At 41.3% G+C, this 27,433-nt stretch overlaps 1 protein-coding gene across 9 annotated transcripts in view; it reads left to right on the top strand.

The window, feature by feature from the left end:
- Window positions 1-27,433, top strand: part of LTBP1 (latent transforming growth factor beta binding protein 1) — a 332,013-nt gene that overhangs the window by 268,995 nt on the left and 35,585 nt on the right. For all 9 annotated transcript variants that reach the window (XM_054022526.1, XM_054022522.1, XM_054022524.1 and 6 more), the window contains 5 exons: window positions 3,741-3,884; window positions 17,682-17,864; window positions 19,056-19,142; window positions 23,612-23,740; window positions 26,244-26,384. In XM_054022526.1, the coding sequence (XP_053878501.1) occupies window positions 3,741-3,884; window positions 17,682-17,864; window positions 19,056-19,142; window positions 23,612-23,740; window positions 26,244-26,384 (684 nt within the window). The remainder of the gene's footprint in view (window positions 1-3,740; window positions 3,885-17,681; window positions 17,865-19,055; window positions 19,143-23,611; window positions 23,741-26,243; window positions 26,385-27,433) is intronic.

The following is a 27,433-nucleotide window of genomic DNA, read 5'->3' as shown; positions in this document are numbered from 1 at the left end:
AACTATTCAGGTGCTTAAAATGAAGCAGATGCATAATAGTTTGCAGGTTCAGATCTGACTGAGCTCTGTATTCTGAATAGGAGTCATTTGGACAGTATAGCCCATCAGTCATGAAGCAGTGAGTATTTCCTTGATTTTTATATAGTTTATTTTATAACAACTGGGTGTTGCCAACTAGTAGACGTCTGTGGTTACCTACAGAATTATGGAGGTATCAGTAGTGACTACATAGTAAAGATTGCATTGAGAATTTAAATAACAATAGGGGTAAAATCCCTATCTTAAACAAATGATTTCATTGAGTTTCCAAATTCTGCACACTATCTCTTCCTGGGCAAAGGGAGTTTTCTATAATGTTTCCGCTGCCAGTGTTTCTAAATCTTTTAGAAAACAAATACTTTAAAATGCTCTTTTACAAATATGGTCCTGACAACCCTCACCTTTGTTCAACTCCCTTTAGCTAGACAACCACAGCTCCTACGAACTCCAAGCTAAACATGCACATTCTGATAATGTCTCCCAAGTGGGCCAGTTGGGAATTTATATGTAAAACATTCTAAATGATCCTCCTAATTTGGCAAAACCTATTTTAGTAATGCCCGGAGTACCTAGAGCTCTCCCATTCCATGAGCTACTTCTCTTTTTTGTTACCGCCTGCTTTCCTCCACAGTTGTGTTCAGCAAATGGCTCCAGGAAGACAGACTGGGCTGCTCCAGGAGCTGGGGGATGGATATATCCAGTTCCTCATTATCATGCAGCATTAACTGTAGCCCCAGAAAAATGATGTTACCCATGTACAGAGTTTTACTGGCAAAAGTAATGAGTACTTTACAGGTTCTGAGGGCACAGTTACGTTAGTGCATGTGTGGACAATTCTGGAGAATTGGATGTATGCTTTGCAGATGGCTACGTGGTGGAAAGGAAAGGGATTTTGTTGTGCAGGTGAGGAGTCTGAGTCTGTTTTGGTTTTCTGATGTGTGGGTGGTAAGGCATGTTAACTGAGGCCCCAATTCGGGAAAGCACTTAAGCACATGCTTCAGTTCATTGCTTAAGGACATATTTAAATCCCATTGTCATAAGCACATACTTGGGTACTATGCTGAGTAGGGATGCTTTCCTTGATTGGGGCCTTCATCTGGTGTGAATGCCAATGTTGCTTCAACTTATGATTTCCTTAATCTTAGTGATTGAATTGAAAGGAAATAAATTTCAGCAAAATTAATTCTAAGGGAGTGATGTTTTTTTTCCCCAATGTTATGAAATATAAACTGAGACAAATTAAGCCTATTTGAACTAATGGAAATAGGGTTGGCAGGATTCAGTTTAAATAGATAGATTTGATAAACAGCCCGAAATCAATGGTAAAACTGTCGGTAACAGGAGTGCAACCTGCAGGGATCAGGTGTCACCAACCCGGCAGCAGTGCAACTGCAGCCGCACTGTTATGGACCTGCTCCCTCACTCCTGTGATGGTGGATCTGCAGAGGTCTCTCTCAGCTGCTGCAGGGCCGATGGCACCCAATCTCTGCAGGCACTAGGTGTGAGGAAGGCTGAGGTCCTGGCAGGGCAGAACAGAGATCCCAGGCTAGGTTGTGAGAAGAGGGAGGATGAGCCCCCAGCCACGAGGGAGGCCACCCTGCTGATGAATGGCTCTTTCCCTGGGCAGGAGCCATTTGCGGCTGGGTGGCCTTCCCCATGGCCAGGGACTCGTCGTTATGGCCCTGGCTGGGGGTCTCTGCTGTCTCTGTCAAGAACACGACTTTCCCTCACCTTGTGCCTGGAGAGTTCAGGTGTCACCAGTCCTGTGGCTGTGCAGGGAGACCTCTGCTGTCATGGCCCCACTCTCTCACTCACCAGCCAGGAGTGTGGGAGCCATCCCTGGGCAGGAACTGTGCAGCAGTACCTCACAGCCCATTGCAGTCCTGGCCAGGGATCTCTGCTCCGCTGGGCCAGGCTCACAGCCTCCCACGCAGCTTGGGCCCCACGGCCATGCAGGGAGTCCCTGCAGCCCAACTGTCAGTGCTGGGAGCTCTCAGCACCCCTGCTGTCATTCCTAAACCCAACCTGACCCCAACCCCACCTTAATTTCCGGAAACTATAAAAATAATTAAAAATCAGGGGGGAAATCAATATTACTAATTGAAATTAGAAAAAAAAATCAAAATTGAATTCTGCCAATCCTAAATATGAGCTGTCCCATATGGCGCTGTGTTGATATTTGCTTTTCTTTTGTAATGTGACAATCATTGGTTTGTGTGTAATATTTTGCATATAATAACTTTTCAAATACTACAGCAAATTCAGGGAAAAAAGTAAGGAAGGGAAGAAGAAGAAAAGAAAGTGGAAGCTTATTTTTGTTTCTGGCTGTTAGTAAAATGAATGGAATTCTGCACTATGGAAGAACCACAGAGTTTTGCTGAGTTGGATATGTGCTAATGAGATTATAGGAGATGTTGAAAGTATTCAAACATGCTTGTAAATGATTTTGATGTAAATGGACTACCAAAACATTTTTATGGAAAATATGTGTTTGCATAGTTTGTAAACAGTGTTCCCCAAAGAAGACTTTGAACTTCTTAAGATGCAGCAAACAAAAGACAATAATTAATTAAATTAATTTAGAAAGTGTCACCTTAGCTGATCCAGATAAGATAAAAGCATATAAAATCAGTAGTGTAGTATATTATATGGCTACATGTTTATTTTGGTGGATAAAAAAAGAGCCAGTATGCTTTGTTACAAATATTATACTGTATATTTCCAATTAAATATACAAAAAATAAATGTATAAATTATGAAAAATAATGTAATAATTTTCGTTACGTAGTTAGTGGATGTGCTGTATTGTGGACAGTCAGATGTAAAACTCCGATAGATTTCAGTGGGAGCAGAGTTAAGCCAGTGCTGAGCATTTTTGGTAATCCTGTGGCATTCAAACCATAGACAACTCTCCTGTCAAATAGCAACTTTTCATAGTATTTAGATGAGGTAAGAAGTGTTGGGAGCCAAGTTTAGGATTCATGGAATGTTTTTTGGTCTCAGGCCAACAGCAATTGAGAGTACCACGGGACTCAGCCCTTACTGTAGAAGAGGAGACTTGCATTGGTCCACAGGGACTTAACTAGGTGATACCAGAATAATGTTTCTGGGCTCCAGAGCAACCTATAGGGTTTTGTGGGTGAGAAGTCTATTACAAAAATGAGTTTAGAGGACAAAAAGGACACGGTGCAAGAAGGCAGTTTTTCAGGGGGTGGGGAGAAGAGAATTCTGTTTGTATACCAGGGCCTAAATCCTGTCATCTTCTATCTGTTGAACTCTTTGATTTCACTGACCTCTGAAAGAATGACAGCAAGTTTTGGCACAATATCTGTTAAATAAAATAAATAAATACGGTGGGTTTCCTGCTGTCCTGGTAATAGCAAACATAGCTCAAAAGGAGTCAATATCTTACGTTGTAAGAAATGGGGATGAGGGAGAAAGAGAGTAAAAAGGTTAGGACTCTGGTCTACCTTAAAATCAACACTGTCATTTTATAATTTTACTGTTTTTTCAATGGCTTTTATCTCCTCAGACAAACTAATTTCCTTAGGAGTCCACTTAAGTAGTAGTCAGGTTTCGATTGTTCCTCGGGGATCGCCTTTGTTTTTCTGCAGACAATATTGGCACAGACAGAGCAGGTAAAATAAAGAGCTGTCAGTGATGGAGAATGCGTCTGAATCAATTTATGCTTCATTCTCCAGATGTGAATGAATGTGAAATGCTGAGTGGGATATGTGGTGAAGCCCTCTGTGAAAACGTAGAAGGCACCTTCCTGTGTCTCTGTTCCAATGAAAACCAGGAGTATGATCCAATGACTGGACAATGTCGCTTCCACACATCCACAGGTAAAATACCAGTTGCTTTGCTTGCAGACATAATACAAAGCATAAAAAATGCACATCCTCCTGAATAACAGCAAGGATAAAAAATTGTGAAAGACTGTTTTTAAAAAAAAAGGGGGGGGGTGAAGAGTTACAACGAAAATTGTGAAGATTTGGATTTTATTTATTGCTGTAGTTAAATCACTGTTTTCTAAAGAAATAGTGTATTTTAGATCCCTTTTTAAAGCACAGTAACATAATAAGCTATGTATGCTTTTGGGTCTGTTATTCTTGAACATGCTATAAATCATTAACAACAAAAATATGGCATAGATGCCTTTAATTTTTGTACACGAAACAATCTCAGAGCTCTGATTAGCAGGGCCTTTTTTCACACAGTGTGGTTTGTGGAACATTGTTTCTCATGATGTGTACCATGCTGAGGTGATAATGTCAATGTTAATCTTTGGCAGTGAAATGAAGACTATGGCACATGAGATTTAAAATAATTTTTTTTAAATTTATATAGATGACTACTGGTGTCTGGATAAGGTTGAAGGAAATGTAATGTTAAGAGCAAAATTCATACATGGTAATCCAGTCGTCTTACTGAATACTAACAGAAGAACTCACAAAAGTCAATAGTTGAGTGGCAATTTGTTTATCTAGTTTGAAAAATCCCCAACACATTGGCTCATCAAGACATGGCCAGTCACCTTGACCACGTTACTTGTTGGTTATACTCTAGCCTCTTGTCCCTATTTTTTTTACTCTTGATCTGTCTTTTTAGATCGTGAACCTTTCAGAGCAGCCACTGTGCCTTTCTCTGTTATTCAGTGTCTAACACACTGTGGATGCTACTACAAACACCTTACTTACAAGTTATCTTAGGACTCTCTCTCAGAAAGTTGCCTCCAAGTAGGCTACACAGCTCCAGTCTGGGGAGAGGAACAGGTCCAAGATAAGGGGGAGTAGAGAATAAGAGGTTGACAAATTGATTTACATGAGCTTTTCCCCCCAAACAAACAAATATTTGTTTTTTAATTTTGGGTTTACATTGCAGGCTGAGGTAGCTTCTGGATAGCTTTAGAATAACTTGCTGTACTACCAATATCCAATCTACATAATTCAGGAGGCCCTGGAAATTTCATCCTGTCTCCCATCTCTCCAAATCTTTTGCACAAGGCAAAACTCCTGGTGACTCAAATGGAACCAGGATTTGGCTCACTGAACATAGTGCCTTTTTACCTTCCTAATAATAGATCAGCTTTTTCTTTTGTGCAACACCTAAGAGGCAAGTTCTTCTTGTTAAAGAATCAGAGCTACACACTCTTTCTAGTTTATTCAGATTCCCACTTTATGTGTATATGCTTTCTTCAGTATTTTGTTCTGCAACGTTTCCTGAGATGTGCTTGCACAGGGAAGCACATTGGTACTGCAAAACTGTCTATGAAACAGCTACATAATAAAATGAAGTGTGAACCAATAGCAATGGGTTGAGGATCTCATCTTATGAAGTGGTTGAAGGCGTGAAAGATCTGGAGAATTGCTGGTTTAGAAGAATAGTACACAGCAGTATTGCCATTTACTTGCTTGTGAGGAAACAAACTGCAGTATACTTTCATCTCAAGGGGCCTCATCTCAGTACTGATATCTGATGATAACATAAATGACAACATTAACTATTTCACTGCTGATCAAAGCATGAAAAAGGAGAGGGTAAATCATAATACGAAGATCTACAGCCAGCTATGAGTGCCATCTCATTTTGGTGCCATAAGTGGATGGCACTTGCGAGATCTAACTATTTTTTCCCCAATCAAAAATGAACCAAGACCTATGAGCCTAGCAGAGTCACATCAAGGGGAGCCATTCCCAAGGAGCCCAGCAGGACATCTGATTCCAGCAGAGGGGAAGACAAGCCCAAGAAGCCAAGCAGAATTCATGGATATATCCAAGTATCATTTATTGCTGAGGGAAAGGAAAGCCCCCACAGTCCAGCAAGCATGCATGATCATATTGTGAACATCTGTACAGTCTACAGCAAGTAGGAAACCAGACAGTATGGAAATTAGAGCCAAGTAGGAGGCCCTGTACACTATATTATTTGACAAATGGAATAAGGGAACCTATATGTTACCAGGGAACACTGCAAGCTGATGTACATTGTGAAGGACAAGTCTTCTTACCATTCTTTATCTCTGTTTGCTTGCACAACTGAAGGAAAAAAACACTTCCTACAATCAGTGTTTCACGGGACAGGATATTTCTTTGTGTACTATATAAGACACAAAGCATGCACTTTTCTGTATAGCTTGGTAGCAAACTCTTTCTCATTAAGCTCAGATGGATTCTGTCTCAGAGTCTGAAGATCCTAGGAACTGATCACCCAAACAAACTGTGAAGTGGTGGTAATACCTACGGTGTCTGTAGGTTTTGGAAAACTTTTATGTAATTTACAATATGTTCGTTTTTCGTTAACTACCTTTTTTTTGTTTTCATTTCATGCTGAAAATTAATGGCTAAATGCCAGGTTGTGGCTGATCCTTGCATGGGTGTGTAAGGCAGAGGAGAGCACAAACAGCCTTTCCTCTTGCACAGGGACTGGGCTCAGTCTAGTCGTTATTTTCCCCAGAGTACAAGGAATCTGCAAGGCAAGCTATGACAGCAGTGGTACACTGCTCAAAGGGTGCAGGGCCAATGCCACATCCTTCACCTAGCACCAGCCACACCAAGGGGGTGATGGAGTTCATGCTACACTCATGCAAAGGATAATGCAAAGGCCATGCTTCCTGGAGCTTTGGCATGCCATGTGCCTGAGTCAGGCACAGTGCTTCTGGGAGCTCCTGCTATGTGCTCCCATATCACCCCCAACATGGGCTGGTGCCTTATTTTACCTGCATGCACAGAAAAATATCTTGTCTGCCTTATATTGTTGTAAACATTAACACGCAAATGTTACAGATGTATTCAGCCTTTGCATATTTGTTTTTATACGTGTGTGCTATTTTGCACATAGAGAAATGTCATCCCATTTCCACTCTACTAAAGAGAAGTAGGTGCCATTTCTACTGAAGATAGGGGCAGGGCATAACTGAAGCATAACTTTAATTCAGGGACTTTTTCACATGTGGTTAAAGGCTGTTCCCTCTGTATGTTCACACTTCTCTTTATTCACCCCAGGGGACCTAGAGTTTTCCTTTTATTTGGCAGAAATTCATCTATTATTTGCTATGTCCTGAAATGATCCTGTCACTATATGAACATTCAGCTCCTTAGTTCCAGCCATCTTGTTGTGTTCCAGTATTCATTTCAACTAAATACAAAATACATTTAACAAAAAATGAATGCGCAGGTTTCAAAGCACCTGTTTCTCTTTTCTTTATTTTGTACCCAAAGTAAGAAACATTCACTGAAACAACAAACACTTTTTTTTAATATAAAATGAAAATCTGCGGGGCCTTTGGTATTGGGGGGGGGGGGAGAGAAAAAAATCTTCCTGTATATTTTTGATTTAAGGAATATACTTGTGTATCCTTTTAACAAGTTACATAAAAGATTTATTTTATCATGGATTTTTGTGCATATTCAGCTGAATATTGCATATTAGTAATTAATCATTAACATTTTATCATAATTATTAATAGTCATAAAAGAAAACCTGTTCCATTGTGCACTTAAAATCCCAATATATGTGATTCCTGTACTGACTTCAAAAGTAGTAAAGGATAGTATTTATTTGAAAAAGTCTGTCTTCCATTAGCAACTATAGAATATATATTTTTAAAACAAAAATTGAAAATGCGAATTTTATGCATAAAACATATTCAAATAACAGCAGGAATCTGGCTTATACACACAAAGGTCAGTAAAAGGAGAATTTAGGCCCCAATCCTGCCAGTGCTTTAATTCAGGTGGAGCCCTGATCGCTGAAGTCAATATGAGCCCCTGGATCCACCTGTGCAGATGCAGTTGAAGGATCGAGACCTTAGGCTGCAACTCCATCTTTTTCTCACCTCGGTATTTAAGATGTGCTCAATTACTGGGGCATTCAGAAGAGTGGATTACCAGTATTCATGAAAAAAAAGTGTGCAGTTTTGGCATCCAAAATATAATATGTTTACTCCTGGACCAGTTCTATAAAAGTGTGGCCTCACCAAAGACCAGTTATAAATGTATGATGCAAAAACTCATGAAACTTCAAGGATAGAAAAAACAAATATATCGCTAATAGTGTTGTAAAGCTAGGAGTCTCAGGGGGAAAGTTAAGAGGAGATTTTTGGGGGGAGATCAGGAGAAGATGACACAGAAAAGAGTCATGGGGGTGTCTAATAGTGTCATCTGTTTCTACCCTATTAGCTGTGAAGCAGTTCACAAACATCTGATATTAAAGTTGGTTATTCTGATTACCATAGCTCTGCCAATGTACATCATTCCTAACCAATAACATCTCTGCTCCTCAGTCTTGGGCCTTTCTTGAACAGAGACTGCCAATGATGTCAAACTATTCTTGGTGGCTTTGTAATCTGCATTAATGTTTATTAGACACTAGACTGAGTCTGGTGTTCAAATCCAAATAGTATGTCTTTACATTTCAAGGGAGACCTTTCATACTGTCATTACTACCAAATAATTTTTATTTAAATATGTAGTTCTTCTTTGAGTGCTTGTTCATGTCAATTCCAATCAGGTGTGTGCGTACCATATGCACGACAGCTGGAAGATTTTTCCCCTAGCAGTATCTGTAGGGTCGGCCTGGGCGCCCCCCTGTCAGAAATATGACAATACAAAACAGTGGAAAAAGCGCTCAAATCTTTCATGTTTCCAAAACATATATTCCATGTGGGGGTTGCAGTTCCGTATCACTAACCATCAGGTGGTGGTTAGCAGGTACAATTATAATACTTGCGAGCCATGCAAAAATTTGCAGAACTCCTCCCTATGGATTCTCATGAGGAGTTTTCCATGCTAGTAGAGGAGGGCAAATTAATTTCCTATGCATCCCTCTAGGCGGCCCTGGATGCAGTGGATGCAGCATCTCGCACCATGGCTACCAGGGTGGCCATAAGGAGGAGTTCCTGGCTGCAAGTCTTTGGCCTCTCCTACGAGGTGGAGCAGACAATCCAGGACCTCCCCTTTGAGGGTCAGTCTTTGTTTTTCGAGAAAACTGACTCTCGTCAGCACAGCCTCAAGGACTTTCAAGCCACCTTGAAGTCCTGGGCCTCCACACCCCTGCCACGCAATGGAGGCACATTAGAACCCAGCCCCCACCGAGGAATTATCAACCTCAGGGTAGGCAGGACAGGTCGCGCAGGAGAAATAGGAACTCAAGGAAGAGACCTCGCCCCCTCCTCTGGTCAGGGCTGTGGCCAGTCTAAACCCTCCTCAGGCCCAAAACCAGCCTTTTGAAGGTGCACCCAGGGGCGACACACCAGTGCAAAGACTGGATCCATCCTACTTTACCTTTTCGTCCTGTCTATCCCCTTTCTACCATTCATGGGCCCGTATTATGTCGGACTGCTGGGTGCTCCGCATGGTAGAGAGGGGATATTCACCCCAATTCTCTTCCCTTCCGCCCTTCCACCCCACTTCCCCATCCCTCTTCAGGGACGCTTCTCACGAGCAACTCCACATAAAGGAGGTGCAATCGCTTCTCTCACTGGGGACAGTTGAAGAGGTTCCTCAGGAGCAGAAGGGCAAGGGCTTCTATTCCTGGTATTTCCTAATACCAAAAGCCAAAGGCAGGCTCAGGCCCATCCTAGACCTGCGAGAGCTCAAGTTCATATGGAACTTGAGTTTCTTCATGGGTCTCCTTGGTCTCCATCATCCCTTCCTTGGATCCAGGGGACGGTATGACACCCTCAACTTGAAGGACGCATACTTTCATATGGCAATCACACCATCCCACAGAAAATACCTCAGGACTTCTAGTTCACAGTCCTTCCTTTCGGCCTGTCAACAGCGGCTTGGGTATTTACCAAATGCAGGGCAGTCATGGCCGCGTTTCTGCACAGGTACCCGGTACAGGTGTTCGTGTACCTCAACGACTGGCTGATCAAGGGCCGCTCCAGGGCTCAAGTGGAGGCGCAAGTCAGATTCATCATTGCAACGTTTGACAAACTGGGCCTTCTCCCGAACGCAGGGAAGTCAACTCTGTCCCCTGTTCAGAGGATAGAGTTCATACAGGCAGTGCTGGACTCGACCCAGGCCAAGGCGTATTTACCGGAATCAAGGTTCTGGCCTTGGACGACATCATTTGGAGTCTCAGGCAGTCCCTCACCACCACAGCAAGGAATTGCCTCAAACTTCTGGGACACATGGCCGCTTGTTCGTATGTGGTGCAGCATGCCAGACTCAGACTCCAGCCGCTCCAATCATGGCTAGCCTCAGTGTATCGGCCGGCCCAAGACAGTTTGGACAGGTTCGTTACTTTGCCTCGCGTGGGTCTCAACTCCCTTCTGTGGTGGCTCAACCCACACCTACTGTGTGCAGGGGTCCCCTTTGTCAGCCCCCAGCTAACTCTCTCGTTGGTTACAGATACATTGGACTTGGGCTGGGGGGCACATCTGGGAGATCTCAGGACACAAGGCCTCTGGTCTCAGGCGGAGCTCGCTCTCCTCATCAATGTCAGAGAGCTGTACGCCTGGTACGTCAGACTTTCCAAGCCCATTTAAGTGGGAGATGTGTATCAGTGATGACAGACAACACCACAGTGATGTTCTGTATCAGCAAACAGGGGGGTGCATGCTTCTCTCCCCTTTGCCAGAAAGCCCTCGTGCTGTGGGACTTTTGTGTACAGCAGTCAATACACCTGCAAGCATCATACCTCCCTGGGGTACAGAACGAGTTAGCGGACTATCTCAGCAGGTAGTTCCATAGCCATGAGTGGTCCTAATGCCTGGATGTCGCAAACTCCTTTTTCCATCAGTGCGGCTTTCCCCAGGTAGACCTCTTTGCCACACGGCACAACAGGAAGTGTCAGCAGTTCTGCTCCTTCCTGAATCCCGGCCTGGGCTCTATAGCAGACGTGTTCCTCCTTCCCTGGGGAGGCCGTCTCCTATATGTGTTCCCGCCTATCCCTCTCGTTCACAAGTGCTCCTCAAGATACGGAGGGATTGAGTGGTGGTAATATTGATAGCCCCAGCCTGACCCTGCCAACATTGGTATACATTGCTCCTGGACATGTCCATGGAAGCCCCAGTCACTTTGCTGGTCTTCCTGGACTTGATAACTCAGGATCACAGCCGTCTCCAGCACCCAAATCTCGAGTCGTTGCACCTCATGGTGTGGAAGCTCCGTGGCTAAACCCGGTGGAGCTCTCCTGCTCGGACTAGGTTAGACAAGTTCTCCTTGGCAGTGCAGTAAGAAACCCTCCACTAGAGCTACCTACCTTGCCAAATGGAAGAGATTTTCAATCTGGTCAGCACAGCATCGTTCATCCCCGACGTTCCCCTCTATTCCGCTCATATTGGACTACCTTCTCCATCTCAAGCAGCAGGGACTGTCCATGTCATCAATAAGGGTTCACTTGGCTGCCATCTCTGCCTTCATCCACGCTCAGAGGGACAGTCAGTCTTTGCCAACCCTATGGTCAGCTGTTTCCTCAAAGGTCTCGACAGGCTTTATCGATAAGTTCGACAACCGGTCCCGGCCTGGGACCTCAACCTGGTCCTTTCCAGACTGACGGGGCCACCCTTTGAACCATTAGCGACATGTTTCCTGCTCTACCTCTCGTACAAGGTGGCATTTCTGGTGGTGATAACCTCAGCCAGGAGGTGTCTGAGCTCAAGGCCCTAACATCAGAGCCTTCTCACACAGTGTTCTATAAAGACAAGGGATCCAGCTCAGACCCCACCCAGCTTTTCTCCCGAAGTTTGTCTCCCAGTTTCAAATTAACCAGGACATCTTCCTCCCAGTGTTCTATCTTAAGCCGCACTCAAGTGGCAGGGAGCAGAGGCTTCACTCATTGGATATCCACAGAGCACTAGCCTTTTACATCGAGAGAACAAGGCCATTCCGAAAGTCCGTGCAACTTTTCGTGGCTGTGGCAGACAGGATGAAAAGTCTTCCAGGCTCTTCTCAATGACGTTTGTCGTGGATCACGTCCTGCATCCGAGAGTGTTACAAACTGGCGGTGGTGCCTGCCCCTCTGCTCACTGCGCACTCCACCAGGACGAAGGCTTCTTCAGCAGCATTCCTGGGGCAGGTTCCCACCCAGGAAATATGCAGAGCAGTGACATGGTCCTCCATACATACTTTCACCGCGCATTATGCGATTACCCAGCAGGTCAGAGACGATGCGGCCTTTGGTAGAGTGGTGCTCCAGTCAGTGGACAACTCCGACCCCACCTCCCTAATTTAGGCTTGGGAGTCACTTGATTAGAATTGACATGAACAAGCACTGAAAGAATTAAAAACGGTTACTCACCTTCTCATAACTGTTCTTCCAGATGTGTTGTTCATGTCCATTCCAATACTTTACCCTACTGCCCCGCTGTCGGAGTAGCCAACAAGAGGGGGGGTTGGGTTGGCAGGGCACTATATTGAGCGCCATGAGGGCGTGACTCCAGGGGGCACCCAGGCCTACCCTACAGATACTACTAGGGGGAAAATCTTCTGACTGTCGTGTGTGCACATCGGATTGGAATGGACATGAACAACACATCTCGAAGAACAACAGTTATGAGAAGGTGAGTAACCGTTTTGTTTTAACTCAAGTGAACTGAGAGTCTGATCTTCAAGTATTTGCATACATACCCATGCATGTCTTTTTTGCACATGCATCATTGGATGTGCATGCACAAATTCCTGATTTACACACACACATGCCAAAAAGAGAGACATCTTGCCATGTGTGCAACAGATTGGGAGATTTACATTACACATTCTGTAGTGCTTTGCATATAGAAAATAGAAACATACAAATACATATTTAGTGGCTTGCTGAAAATCAGACCCTGAAACTTTGTATTTCTTATGTCATTTGGAGGCAAAGGGCAGTGCTTTATAATTTATTTACTTAAGATTCCATCAACCCTACACATTTTATTTTTTACATTAATAATTTAGGGCACAATTAATCAAAGTTTTGAAATCTGTGCTTAATTTTAAGCATATGCTTTAGTTGCGTTGATGTCAACAGCACTTAGGCGTATGCTTAACATTAAGTGATTTGCTGGATCAGTGCAATATTAAGATATAAAAATATATAAAATACCTTTAGTCTATATTTAGCCCCCACTTTTTATATCTGGAATTCTGAGGCACTAATATAGCCATCATATTTACAGTCAGATAAATGTCTGTCTGTTGGTATCTAGAATTTCTTTGGGTTTGTTATAAGAAAAAAGATTGAAAAATGTTAATAAATATTTTTAAAAACTCAATCAGATAAATGACTGTATTATCCCACAGTTACTTAGTAGAGTAAAATTTCTAATTTTTTAACAATGAAATAAAAAAATCAGAAATAACCAAAATTGTGAGAAAATAAATATCTAGGTACTAATCAATTTTTCCAAGGAAAAAATACACTAAAATATCTTTTAAAAGAATCTGTTTATTAAAAGGTTAATTGTGTGTGTGTGTGTGAGAGAGAGAGAGAGAGAGAGAAATTATGAGTTTGTAGACACAGACTGGCCTTTGTAAATTTCTTTTTTTAAAGATCTATGTCTCACTCACTTTCCAAACATTCATGACGCCTGCTTGACTAACCCTCAGTCACAGCTGTGTAAACAACAGACTTTTAAAGTGCTGAACAGATAATGGGAGGAGAAACCATCACATCAAATATAAAATGGGAATAAATAATCACATGATGAGAATGTTTCTCCTTCCTCTTGGGACAGCCTCCGAAGCTCTTTCCCTGGTAAATGGTGTGAAAACTTCCATGGTGTTTCTGCTATTTAAGCCTTTGGCCCTGATTCAGTTAGACATGTGGCATCTGTCCAAAGAAAATGTATAACTTGGTGGTTAAAGTACTGCTCTCTCACCTTGGAATAACAGATTTAGTTCAGTTGAGTTTCTGCGACACATGATAGTCTTAATTTTGGTTCCTGTTGGACATCAGCTGATACCACAAAACCATCGTACTTTATGAAATGCAGTACATTATGGAAAATTGTAATTATCTGATGAAGGGAGACCACAGACTAAACTAACAAAGATGAAATAGCACTCAGCTGGGTGTTTCCCTTAATGTATACTTACTTACATTTGCAAAACAGCAAAGGAGAGTTTGCATTGTTGGTGGCAACGTGGTGTCTGCCAGCCCCTCAAACTCCACAAACCAAAACATTCACTTTTCTAAGGAAGTTAGAAACAAATTCAAATGTATGTTTTGAACTAAAAGCCATAAATGTCTATTATACTCTCTTTAATTCAAACACAATAATAGGCACAACAAAATAAATATTTTGGGCATGCTAATGTTAAAACAGTTGTAGCTAATGAAAATTAAAGAGAATAAGCTTAGTAAAACTTACTTTATTTCTTATGTGCAGCATTTTCATTTCATCATATTTTACAGATACTTGAAACTTGATGTTTTTATTACTTTTAGTGTGTGTGTGTGTGTGTGTGTGTGTGTGTGTGTTGGGAGCAGTGGTGGAAGTAAGAGCCTGAGGTTCATTTTATTCCCCCAGCCTCTGTTTTACCCTTTCCACCTTGAGATCCCACATACCAGCCACTATCCTCACAACAAACAGGACTGGATGGGATTGGAAATGGTCCATTCCATAATTAGCATAGTTGGCTGCTTTTGAACTCCTTAAAGGCCCATAGAATGAGGTAGATTCTAGGACAGTGAGATGAACCTGGGTCTCCCTCATAACGGTATAAACAACTATCACTAGACCAGCCTGATGCGTTTTCCTGGACATGCAGGAAGAAAGACAGGATGTGAGGGATGTGCATTAATTAGGTCACAACTTTATTAATTTAACTCGTCTGGGGACTCATACAAGTCATCCTTCCTTCCTCACTTGTTTCCACCTATCTGAGGGGTGCTGTCAGCCCCCTGCTCTTCCAAACTGCATCCTAGCCTATTGTTGTGACTCCATAGAAGGAGGGTGGTGAGGATAAAGGGGCTGGGGAAAGGAGGTTGTCTTCTCACTGTGCAACACATTATGAGCCCCAACTCCGTTTCCCATCCTTCTCCTAAATTCACTTCCAGCTCCAGTGTATCAAGGAACCAGACCCCTATGGAATGAATACCTGCACTGGACACCTGCCACCTGTTAAGTTTCAATATCTTGAACCTTACCTCCTGACCTATCCCGCCAGGTCCCTAAGCTACTATGGCGAAGGCAAAAAAAACCCACCCTGCCACAGCTAATGTGTCAGTGAGGGAAACATTCCTTCCCAGTCCCCAAAAAGGCAACTAGTGCAGTGCCCACAGCAGACCACAAAATATGGTCCTTCTCTGATCCCATGGCTGGGAGGGTGGTAGCTACTAATTTGGGTGTGAGAGAGGGCTGCCTCCAAAGGGACAAGTTATATATTCTGTGCCCCAGGTGCACAGGGCACTAGTGGCTTACCTTAGCCCCTCCAGCCAGCTTTCAGGTTCCGTGATGTTTTGGCCCCCTCCCCATTTGAAGGGGGGGACCCTTAAAGGAGCCATGACTTTTTTCTTCCTGCTGACCAGACAAAGACAAATCTTTGAGGTTGCAAGCCAAATATAAATAAAAGAACAATATGACAAACAACACAATGTAACCATATGGCAGTTTTGATCTCAATTCTTATATAACATAATGATTTTGAAATACATTATACCTGAGGCATAAAATAAAGATTTCATCTCTTCCTGTAAATTTGTGACAATTTCAAAAAATGTCTCATGACAGTAATATTACCTTCTAGTCTCAATTGAAATTAATCAAATTTAAAAATATATGACAATCAGCCAACATGGAATAATTTTGGGTAGCTCTTTGTTATATTGCTTTGGATGGTTGTTGTCACATGTTAAATGCTGAGTATGAAGAATTTTCTAACGGGAAAAATAAATATATTTTTCATCTTAAGAGTTTGCCATTCTGAAATCCCCAGCAGAAGTGGTGTTTTCTACCAATAAATTTGACATCTTTGGTTTCAAAGCACATGGGGAATCCAAATGCAAAATGTTGCAGTCCATATTTGTCAGGTATTATGGAACCGTGGAAACAAAAATAATTTCCACTTGAAGTTTCTCTCATCTCAGATCTTACTAAAGGTGAATAGTTTGTGGAAACTTGAGGTTAGATGGACTAAAGTGTTTTGGAAACATGAAAGATTTGAGTGCTTGTTCCACTGTTTTGTATTGTCATATTTCTGAAATGACTTGCTCTAAAATCTCCAAAGATATTTTATTCATTTATCTCGAAGGAGAACCGGTGCCCTTTAATTATGGTTTGGTAGGTTTTGATAAGTTTTCTTGTTATTTATTGAGTTAGTAACTATGTTTTGTAGAATTATCCTCTAGGTATTTGAGAACTCTGTGACATCATAAGTTTTATAAACTCCGTAAAACTGTGGATGATAGACTAGACTCAGAGCCAGCCTTAGGGAAAATGGCGTTCTGAGCAAACTTGTATTTTGGTGCTCCTGGTCCCCGTGGGCTCCCCAGGCTCCCCACCTCTCCTTTACTCCTAACCCTGCACTGTGCCCCCTTCGGCCCTAAGTCCTGTACCCTGCCTTCACCCCTAACCCCTGCACTTTCCTCCTGTACCCCAAATCCCTGAACCCCCTTCATCCCTAACCCTGCACCCCCTCCTGTGCCCCTAACCCTACATTGTGCCCCCTTTGCCCCAACACCCCTATTCCCCTTCTGTGCCCCTAACCCTTGACCCCTAACCCCTGCACTGTGCCCCCTTCACCCCTAAGCCCTGCACTCCCCTCCTGCGCCCCAATCCCTGCACCCTCTCCTGTGCCCCTAACCCTACATCGTGCCCCCTTTGCCCCAACCCCTGTACTCCCCTCCTGCACCCCCAACCCTTGCAACTCTCTTCTGCAGAGTCAATATATTTTGATTCCTCTGCTTATCTCTTTCAAATACTGCTTTAAAGTACAATGCAACTGCAAAACCCACCTTAACATAAGAGGGGAACATGTCCCCTGGTTCCAGATCAAAGAAAGCACTGCCAAGGTCCTGTGTCCTGCGGAATTATGCCTTATTTAGCTGCTGTTGTTTGGGAACTACGTCTTCTCTGTTTCTCTATAAGAGGCATAATTTAGTCTAAAAATTGATGTCATTCTAGTCCAGTATATCAGGCATCAGACTGAGAGTCAGGAACCTGGGTTATGTTCCTGTCATTCACATTGACTCACTATATGATTTTGTATAAGTCACTTAGAACTCAATTTTCAGTAGTATTGAACTGTTGTCTTCCACTGAAGTCAATGGGAGCTGAGAATGTTGAAAATCAGACCTTTTCACTCTCTCTGCCTCACTTTCCACATCTGTAAAATGTTTATTAACCTTTGTGACGTGCTTTAAGTGAAAAATGTTTGAAAAGCAACTTCGTAAGTGCTAATATCGTTTTTAATCATAAAAGTAGAGGTATGTGCATGACTTAAACATAGTAGAAGTACAAATATGGAAGCTCTTCCAACACCTAAATCTGAAAGAAAACAGTAGTCTGAAAATCAGGGGAAAGATTTTGAGGATTAAAAAAATCCACCAAACTTTTTTGCTGACACATTTTTCTCTCTGAGGATTCTGCCACTGAAGATAGAAAATGGTGCTATGACAACATCATGCAGTTGCTTTTCTCCCGTATCTCTTATCAAACTGATTAATTTGACATATTATTTTATTATTTATTTATTTTTCATTTTTAGATTTACCAGTAGATGTTGATCAACCTGAAGATGAAAAGAAGGAATGCTACTACAATCTAAATGATGCTAATTTCTGTGATAATGTGTTGACATCCAATATCACCAAACAAGAATGCTGCTGTACTTTGGGTGCAGGCTGGGGTGATAACTGTGAAATCTTCCCATGCCCCGTCTTTGGAACTGGTAAGAGGAGGCTTTCCATCCAGCAATAGTTTCTGAAGGGTTGTGCTTTGTACTAGTATAGGTATCCTTGGCTTTCATGAAGGCTGTTTGTAAAGGGCCATCTCCTGCAGCAGCTTACTCAAAACTTATCCAGGCAAAATTTCCACTCTCACAAAAGCAATGGGAAGAATTAATCTCTGGTGTAACTCCACTGGCTTCATTGGAATTACAGCAGGGATAAATATGGCCTATTATTTTTCTATGGCCAACACTATCTCCAAATGATTTTTAAAGCAACAATATTTCTGATGCAAATTTTTGCCAAATTTTATTGTAATGTTACAGTTATATTACTCCCCATAAAGTAACAAATTAAGATGAGCATTTTTATATTTTTGTCTGGCTGTCATTAGTCATAGCAGCTTAGCTTATGCAGCAATGTGAAACATTAAAATAGATATATAACATGACATTAATTTTACATTCTGCTACCTACTGTATAATACAGTTAATCATGCTGTCTGCACAAAATTTTTTAGCCTTTAAATACCAATTAGAAGAGCATAACCATATGCTCTTTGGCATAAATATTGATAACAGTACTTGAAGCACAGTGTGTAAACAATGATGGCTGATATTCAATATCCAGCTGGAATAAATCATTTAAGATTAGAACATGTGTAAATTCTTCAGAATGCAAGAGATAACTTTTAAAAGAAAAGTGATTTCTTGTTCTGAGTTCTTATCTTAGCCACATCTTTGAACTGGTGAAACTGTGCCTGTTGCTGTGTGTTTTGGAAAGAGCCACTATACTTGAAAATATAAAAGAGGATTTGTTTGCATTTGAGCCTATGCCATCTCCAACATAACGTAATTCATTCCCTCTGTGAGCCAGATGATGCAGTTCTTATTCAGTTCCTGCTGGGGCAAAACTCTTTTTGAAGACAATAGTTAAATTCCTGTTGAAGTCAATGGAAGTTTTGCCTGTGTTATGACTGCAGCATTTGGCCATAAGGTTATACTTAGGTGTATAAGATTGCCCAAAGGGAAGTAATCAGAGGAAAGGTTGCCTAAGATTTCTGAGAATTAGAAAGTAGAATACGATTTTTAAATGTATTCTTGAACATGAACATTTTATCATTTGTTACAGTTCTAGATTTCTAAATAACTGCTTTTTTTCTGATATGATTCTTTGGTTTATTTCTCTACCAGCTGAATTTACTGATTTGTGTCCTGAAGGAAAAGGTTTCATCCCCTCTGGTGATTCATCATATGGAGTCATTACACAGAATTACAAAGGTCAGTACCAATTAGATATGCTAACTTGTATTAAATATGAACATTTCAGAAATTCTAATAATAGATAGTTTACGTAACCACCAATGTCAACATATTACTTCAGTTTTTCAACAAGACAGAAACAGCATCTTGAAGTAAAATGTTATTCCAAAATACTTACCTTTGGTAAACCTGTATTTAGGACAGAACACTATTACAGTTTTTTTCTTTATTATTCACATTTTATTCATCTTAGGTGCTGTAACACTTATCATATTTTCCCTGTATTCATCTTATACTGTAAGAGCAGATGTTTAAAACACATAACCCCAAAGATCAGCTTTTGCTCATGTATAAGTAGCATAAACCAGTCTTTAATTTATAAATAACAAGTGTTTTTAACAGTTATGGGGAAAGGCAAGTATGGGGAGAGGGTTCTGTCCTACATTAGCATGCAGGCTACAGGGGGAATGAATGATTTATGCTTAAATTATTCTGAAAATTGAAAATAAACTTAACTATGCTATTTAGAACATAATGCCATATACAATAATCTGTGAAGAAATGGACATTATTGGAGAGAGCAAAATAGAATATGTGCATGAGAGAAAGAGTATGTAGGCAAAAAACTTTATTAACAAGGAAGAGCGAGATCAGTAAAATTCCTTTGTTGAGCTAGTGAAGTCTGAAACTACTGTTAATAATTCAGGAAAGTGAATTTTCCACAATGCGTGGCATAAATGCATTGTAATTTTATATAGTTAGAAGGAAATCTGCATAATTGCCTTGAATTATAAAGTAGCTACAGTATTGCTACATAAAATTACATTTGTTCCTATCAGACTTGCAGTTTTACAGATCAAATATTTAATAACTCTGAAGTTATTGTGTATATTTATATTACATTAAAATGCAGTATAATGTAACATACAATATCTGAAAAGAGCTGTAGCATCACATAGTTAATATGTTTAGCTATGCCAACATCACCAATAGCGAAGTCAGAAACACAGTCCTTAAAAGTTATTCCATATAGGGCCTGATTCTGAGAGATGATAGGCATCTGCTATGTCCATTAAAATCAGTGGGAGTTATAGGTTCTTATTGCTTCTCAGGAATAGGCCACTAATTTTTATATCTGAAGGGTTGCCCAGTGGCTATGGCATAAGACTGGGATTCAGTACACCTGAATTCAAGTCTCTGCTCCAGCTCAGGCCTCCTGTGTGACCTTGGGCAAGTCAATTAATCTCAGTGTACCTTCCTCATCTGTAAAATGGAGATAATAGTAGTTCCCTACCTGACAGAAATATGATAAGTATCAATACATTAAAGATTGTGAGGTACTGAGATACTGTAGTAATAGAGGCCTTGATAGATTGACAGATAATCAGAAAGATGTCATAATTCTGTTTTTAAGTACCTGAAAAAGATCTAGTGGATCTATAGCAAATTGTACAGAACTGGGAAATCCAGTTTCTGAGTACACTTCTTTTTGGATGGAGCAGGCACATGATATTATTTGTGGCTTTGCTATGCTTCTTTATTCTTTGCAACAAAAAATTGGCACACTTGATTTGTATGTATGCATCTGAGATAAAAAGCAGCTTTGGTTGGTTATGCTGCCTTGCAGTTGATAACATCTGCAACTGTTAAGAGTATTAAAATGTGGAAATTAAAACATTTTATAACTAGATATGTTTTCCAGGAAAACTCTCACCATATTAACAAGATTTTTGCATTGAACAAGTTTTGGCACTATCCTTATAAATGGCATATTTATAGTGGAGACAGTGGACCTGCAAATGGACAGATTATTTTGTAAAATGCGACATTTTTCTCTTCCGTTAACACATAATGTATTTATTTTGCTTTCATCTGCATGCTTCTTTTTGCAGGAGTAACCCAGACATTTTTAATTTGGAATTAATTGCAAAAACAAATGTATGTTCTCTTTCCCAAACCCCCAGCTCTCCCACTTTTCCCCAAAACCACGTATTCTGTTTCCATAAGAAAAGATGGAAGTCACTTGACTATGTGTTTTTTTTTAATTAATCATTATAGTGGTCTTGCTGCTAAACAATCTAACTTAACAAAATATTTAATGTTTAAAATTGCTTAGTGGCTGGAAAAGTGACTGTAAAAATATTTTTATAGTCCTTTCAGCTCTTCTGGAAAAGTACGTATTTTAATAATTCACCTTGAGAACTGTTCAGCAGATGGAAAAAATAGTTTGTAGCTACATTCTTGTTACCCTGGTGTAAATCTGGAGTGACACTATTGAAGCCAATGGATTAACACTAGGGGAATTGAGTGCAGAATTTGGCCCAATTTACCTGCTATACATTTTACCTTTCATTCTTCGTTGGCATTTCTAACACCAGCCTGGTTTAAACGAAGTAATATAGTAAATGTTTGGTAAACTAAAAGAAAAGGGGGTGGAAAAAGGAAGCAAATTCCAAAAGTAACAAAAAGTAAAAGCTTGGTACAAAGTAAATAAAACTGTAGAAAAGTAGGTATGTGTTAGCATGGTTTATATTTTTCAATGAAACCTTATTAAGAGCACTAATTCATTTTAGATATCATTGATTCTATCTGCTAAGAATATGCTTCATTATATGTTTAAGTATGGAGTATACTGTGACTATTGACATGTACGATACATACTGACTACTTCTGGAAAAATATCTCTCTTGATCTAAATTATATCAAATGTCCCCAGATACAATAGTGATGAATGTCTTATGATTGTATATAGCAACAGTAATAATTATGTCTGTGTGTGGGAAATCTCCGTTGAGGTTCCTTAAACAAGTACAAAACCAACAAAATAAATCATGAGCACAGCAGAAAATAACTTCAAGATTCTAGATCATAAACAGTGGAGGAAGATAGAGGGGGTGCTCAGTCAGTAAACATGTGCAGAGAGCAAAACAGTGATTATAAGGAGCATAGGGTGAAGTGCTTGGTCAAGCCATACAATGGTAAAAGGATGATGCAAGCGGGAAAGATGATGATCACCCACAGTGGAAATGTGATGGGAAAAGCAGAACATGCTGGAATGAGAAACATACGATCCTAGCCAAATACAGGTAAAAACTACATGCTGCACACTTGCAGGCGGTACACAACCATCACAAACAGTTGTGCCATAGGACTGGATCCCAGGTCATCTCTATTAACAGTATTAGGAAAATCCATCCAGCAAGCACCACTGCTGTTTGCTTATATCATAGAAACTCTAATTATGAAGTGAAATCCTGGCTCCATTGAAGTCAATGTGAGTTTTGCCATTGACTTCAGCAGGGCCCGGATTACATCTGTTGCTTCAAAATGGGGGAGACAAAACCATGACAACAGATTTACATATACATAGTCATAGACAATCGTTGAACTGAGACAGTCACAGAAGAAGTTCAGCCAACATGGAAGACAGTCTTGGTCTGTTTTGCTTGAACCTAAGGCCAATTACAAAGCAAAAATACAGGAGGTGCAAACTGAGTACTGTCGATTTCACATAGCCTGGACTGTGAGGAAATGTTTTTATGCCTGTGTATAATACAGGGTACTTGAGCCATGGCTACCTCTGCCCTGCTTAGTAAGTTTATTGTCACCTCTTTCTCCTGCTCTAACCAGTGGGGTTTATCTCTTTGTCAGAACTATCCTTTTGTTGTTGTTTGCTGTCTTAGTAAACTTTTTCTTCCTTAGCCTCAGTCTGCATCAAAATATATAGGATGCATCAGGACTACCGCACTGTCAGTATTCTGGATTCAACAGGAGCTGTCCTTACTCACTTTGGATCTATAATATTGTTTTGTGTGACTCTGGGAATTGGCTTTTTTCACAGTCCAGCATGTAGGACATCTACAACATTGCTGCAGTTTATGCCCCCCACTAATTTCAATTGGCAATATAAATCTAAAATCTTCTTTAGTAGCTTACCAGGCCTAATTTTGGCACCCGTGCACACATGGAGTAGTCCCTTACTTTTGGAGTAGCTACCCACAGAGTAAAGGACTGCTCAGCATGAGTAAGGGTGACAGAATTGGGCCTTATGTAAATACAATAGTATTATATCTTGGTATCCACCTTGTCACCTTACAATCTGCCATGAGTAAGATATAGTGCATAGCTGCAGCACCCCAGAATCAGACCAGAGAATAAATTGTGGCTCAAAGTCACAATTCCTCCCCTGCTTCTCCCTTGCTCTGGGAAGGGAGTAAGTTAGTTCACCCTTTTTTGTGGAGTGATTGATTTCCCCCATGCATCCAGCTAAGTTACTCTGGCCACCAAATAGGGAGGCAGAACCAAGGCTCCCCCAGTTCTCCACACCCCACCCCACCCCGGTCCCAAATCATTTGCTCACAGTGGCAAGTAGCCCTGGCTGTGCTCCCAACAGCCAGAGTCACAGTCAGAACAGGGGAGTAAGTGGGGCTTGCTCTATAGTCCCCTACATGACTGAGTAAGGGCTGTAACTGTAGTTTTCTCTACAGATGCAGATGAATGCCTGCTCTTCGGACAAGAAATCTGTAAAAATGGCTTCTGTCTGAACACACAGCCAGGTTATGAGTGTTACTGTAAACAAGGCACATACTATGATCCTGTTAAACTCCAGTGCTTTGGTAAGTTCTTTAATGCCTCACTCTACATTGTAATGGTATGCAGATGGACATGATCAGCAGACAGAGGGGTAGCCGTGTTAGTCTGAATCTGCAAAAAGCAATAGAGTCTCCTGTGGCACCTTTAAGACTAACAGAAGTTTTGGAGCATAAGCTTTCGTGGGTGAATGCCCACTTCATCAGACGCAAGTAGTGGAAATTTCCAGAGGCAGGTATAAATCAATATGGAGATAGCGAGGTTAGTTCAATCAGGGAGGGTGAGGTGCTCTGCTAGCAGTTGAGGTGTGAACACCAAGGGAGGAGAAACTGCTTCTGTAGTTGGATAACCATTCACAGTCTTTGTTTAATCCTGATCTGATGGTGTCAAATTTGCAAATGAACTGGAGCTCAGCAGTTTCTCTTTGGAGTCTGGTCCTGAAGTTTTTTTGCTGTAAGATGGCTACCTTTACATCTGCTATTGTGTGGCCAGGGAGGTTGAAGTGATCTACAACCCATCCTGGACAATGATCCCTCACTTTCACAGACCTTGGGAGGCAGGCCAGTCCTCGCCCACAGACAACCCGCCAACCTTATTCTCACCAGCAACTACGCACCGCACTATAACAACTCTAACTCAGGAACCAACCCATGCAACAAACCTCGATGCCAACTCTGCCCACATATCTACACCAGCAACACCATCACAGGACCTAACCAGATCAGCTACAACATCACCGGCTCATTCACCTGCACGTCCACCAACGTTATATATGCCATCATGTGCCAGCTATGCCCCTCTGCTATGTACATTGGCCAAGCTGGACAGTCACTACGCAAGAGGATAAATGGATACAAGTCAGATATCAGGAATGGCAATATACAAAAACCTGTATGAGAACACTTCAACCTCCCTGGCCACACAATAGCAGATGTAAAGGTAGCCATCTTACAGCAAATGCTCCAATATTTCTGTTAGTCTTAAAGGTGCCACCGGACCCTCTATTGCTTTTTACATGATCAGCAGAGTTATGCAGTAAAAATGCAAGGCTGAAATGTGGTAGTTATCCAGAGCTCACAGTAATGGAAGCACTGAGCTTCCTGTACTCCTGTAGCATCTTTTTAAGGGGTGCAACATGCTCCCACTTTCTCCTGCATGGCTGGCCAGCTCTCCTGAAGGACGAATGGAGGTGGAAGATAGAACCATGACTCTGCCTACTCCCTCCCTTCTTTTTAGCAAATTGCTCCCAGGGGCTTGCATGTCAACAACAGCTCCCCAGAGAATAGGAGCTACTAATCCAAGTGGCCTTTGTGTGCAATGCACAAGGTGACAGGAAACTACTCCCTTTCTCCACATACAGTGCTGCTTCAATCTACTGGGTACAATCTAACTTTCTGTTCTTTGTACACAAATCAGGCACTGAATGTAGGGTGACCAGACAGCAAGTGTAAAAAATCGGGACAGAGGATGGGGGGTAATGGGTGCCTATATAAAAAAAAAAAAAAAAAGCCCTCAAAATTGGGATTGTCCCTATAAAATCGGGACATCTGGTCACCCTAACTGAATGGCTGCATGCTTTATCCCACTTTAACTTTGGTAAGTGTGCAGGTTTTAATACAGTAAATTGAATTAACACTATGATTTTTATTAAGTACAGATTTCTCCACAAAGAGTTAATATGCAATGTGGAATTACAATTCAGGTCACTGATGTAACATAAGCACGTTCCTTTTAGTCTGCAGAACCTCTTACTCCTTTATGCTTGCCATTTGATTGAAACTTATTCATAAGTGTGACCCTGACTTTTGCTGCTTAAGTGGAAAACCATATAGACTATGCAGAATAACATAATGAAAGGAAGTAATTTTTGAAACCACAATAAGAGAGCCTTTCACCTGGGGTTTCTAAGACTACCCTCTACAAAGATATTTTCTTTTCTGATTTAATGTCATTTAAGAAAAATAGCCTACTGTTTCCCTAGGGCTAAATTCTTGCTTTTCCTCTCTAAGCCAAGCTTACGAGGAGTAGAGCTGTGGTGGCCAAAAAGGAAGATCCCTTTCTCTCTGCAGAGGTACTGAGGGACCTTTGGCAGGGTGCTCATCAATGGTCCTTACTGCTACCGAATAAAAGAGCAGCATGCAGGCACTCTCTCCAGAATCTGCTATGGATTCAGCTGGCATACACAGGAAGTAGTGTGGGCATGTCTAGGGACACACCCACCTGGGCCCGTGAAGCGCTGCCACGTGTGTTAATCAAGAGGCTGCTCAGTTCTTGAGTGCAGTAGGTCAGCATCCTGCCTCTCTCCTGTTTGGGTGCTCTGAGTAGGGTGAAGATGTTACCTGACTCCTATTCCTCCATGTGGGCATAGATGCAAGCAGAATTTTTCCCTGTGTAAAATTTGTATTTGGGCTAATTCAAAGGTGGCACTGGGGGAAATCTGTTCTTAATTTAAGAATTTGCAGGCATTAATTTACACAATGCAGCTTCTTTGATGTTGACTTTTCTTGGTGCATTTCTTCCCTTTTAAAGATACAGATGAATGTCAGGACCCAAACAGCTGTGTGGATGGCCAGTGCATTAACACTGAAGGATCTTACAACTGTTTCTGTACCCATCCGATGGTTCTGGATGCCACAGAAAAGCGATGTATCAGACCAACAGATTCAAATGGTATGCTCCATTATTTGCATTATACTGTTCCTGTACAGGATCAACAACTGACACTGTTGACCATGAGGTGTTGTAGATATGGCTGCAGACCCTACCAATGGTAGACAGGGTCACTCTTGGGTGGCTCTGCTCCATTCTGAGGAAATCTCAGATGGTAGTCTTGCACAGTTTTTTATCTATGCTGAGGACACATTCGTGTGATTCCACAGGGTTCCATCTTGTCACCCCAGTGTGTATATGGGACCATTGGGACTGTTAATGAGTAAGCTTGGTTTGAGGTATTTTCAATATGCTGATGATACCCAGCTCTGTATCTCTATCTGTTCCAACTCTGAATGTGAAGTGACCCAGCCTGCCCAGTATCTCACTGAAATTGAGACTTGGGTGAGGGATAGCTGGCTAAGACTCAATCCAGACAAAACAGAGATTGTGCTTTTACAATAGAGGAAAGATATAGGAGTAAATAGTGGGAATTATATCTGTGCTTCTGATTACTTAATGGGATATGTCCCTCATTTGTCTCTCAGCTTTGTAACTGTAGGAAGTTTGTTTAGGGTACACTCAGTTCATTTTTTCAAGCTTTTCTCCACAACCAAGAGGGTTAAAAGCTTGCTACTTTTTTAATGAAAGCTGAGAATCTCAAGCAAACTCTTAATTCCAGCAGCTGGGAATTTAAGAAAAACTCCAAATATTCTAAGACTCATGATAAAATCGAAAGAATTGGCAACACTAACTATGGAATTCTGCATCATACACATTTTTAGAAATGTTAAAACATTTTATTAATAATGGTGTGTATAGCAATGAATTCAAGCCTCTGTTCCATGCAGCCAATGAAGAATTTAACCATCCAAGAGGTTTCCATAATAGGGGGTACTAGTGCGGATTGATTAAACATTTTATTTTATGTGGATCATACAATAAACCTCTATAAACCCTTACCTAAAACTCAGCCAGACAGTGGTGTTTTAACTAAACAAACTATGGACAAAATTGCGTTGGGCCCCTGCATGGATGTGCAAGGAGGGGAGAGAGCACAAGGATCTCCA

The sequence above is a fragment of the Malaclemys terrapin genome, chromosome 3, assembly GCF_027887155.1.
Source record: "Malaclemys terrapin pileata isolate rMalTer1 chromosome 3, rMalTer1.hap1, whole genome shotgun sequence".
NCBI lineage: Eukaryota > Metazoa > Chordata > Testudines > Emydidae > Malaclemys > Malaclemys terrapin.
This window is presented reverse-complemented; position numbering and strand designations above follow the sequence as displayed.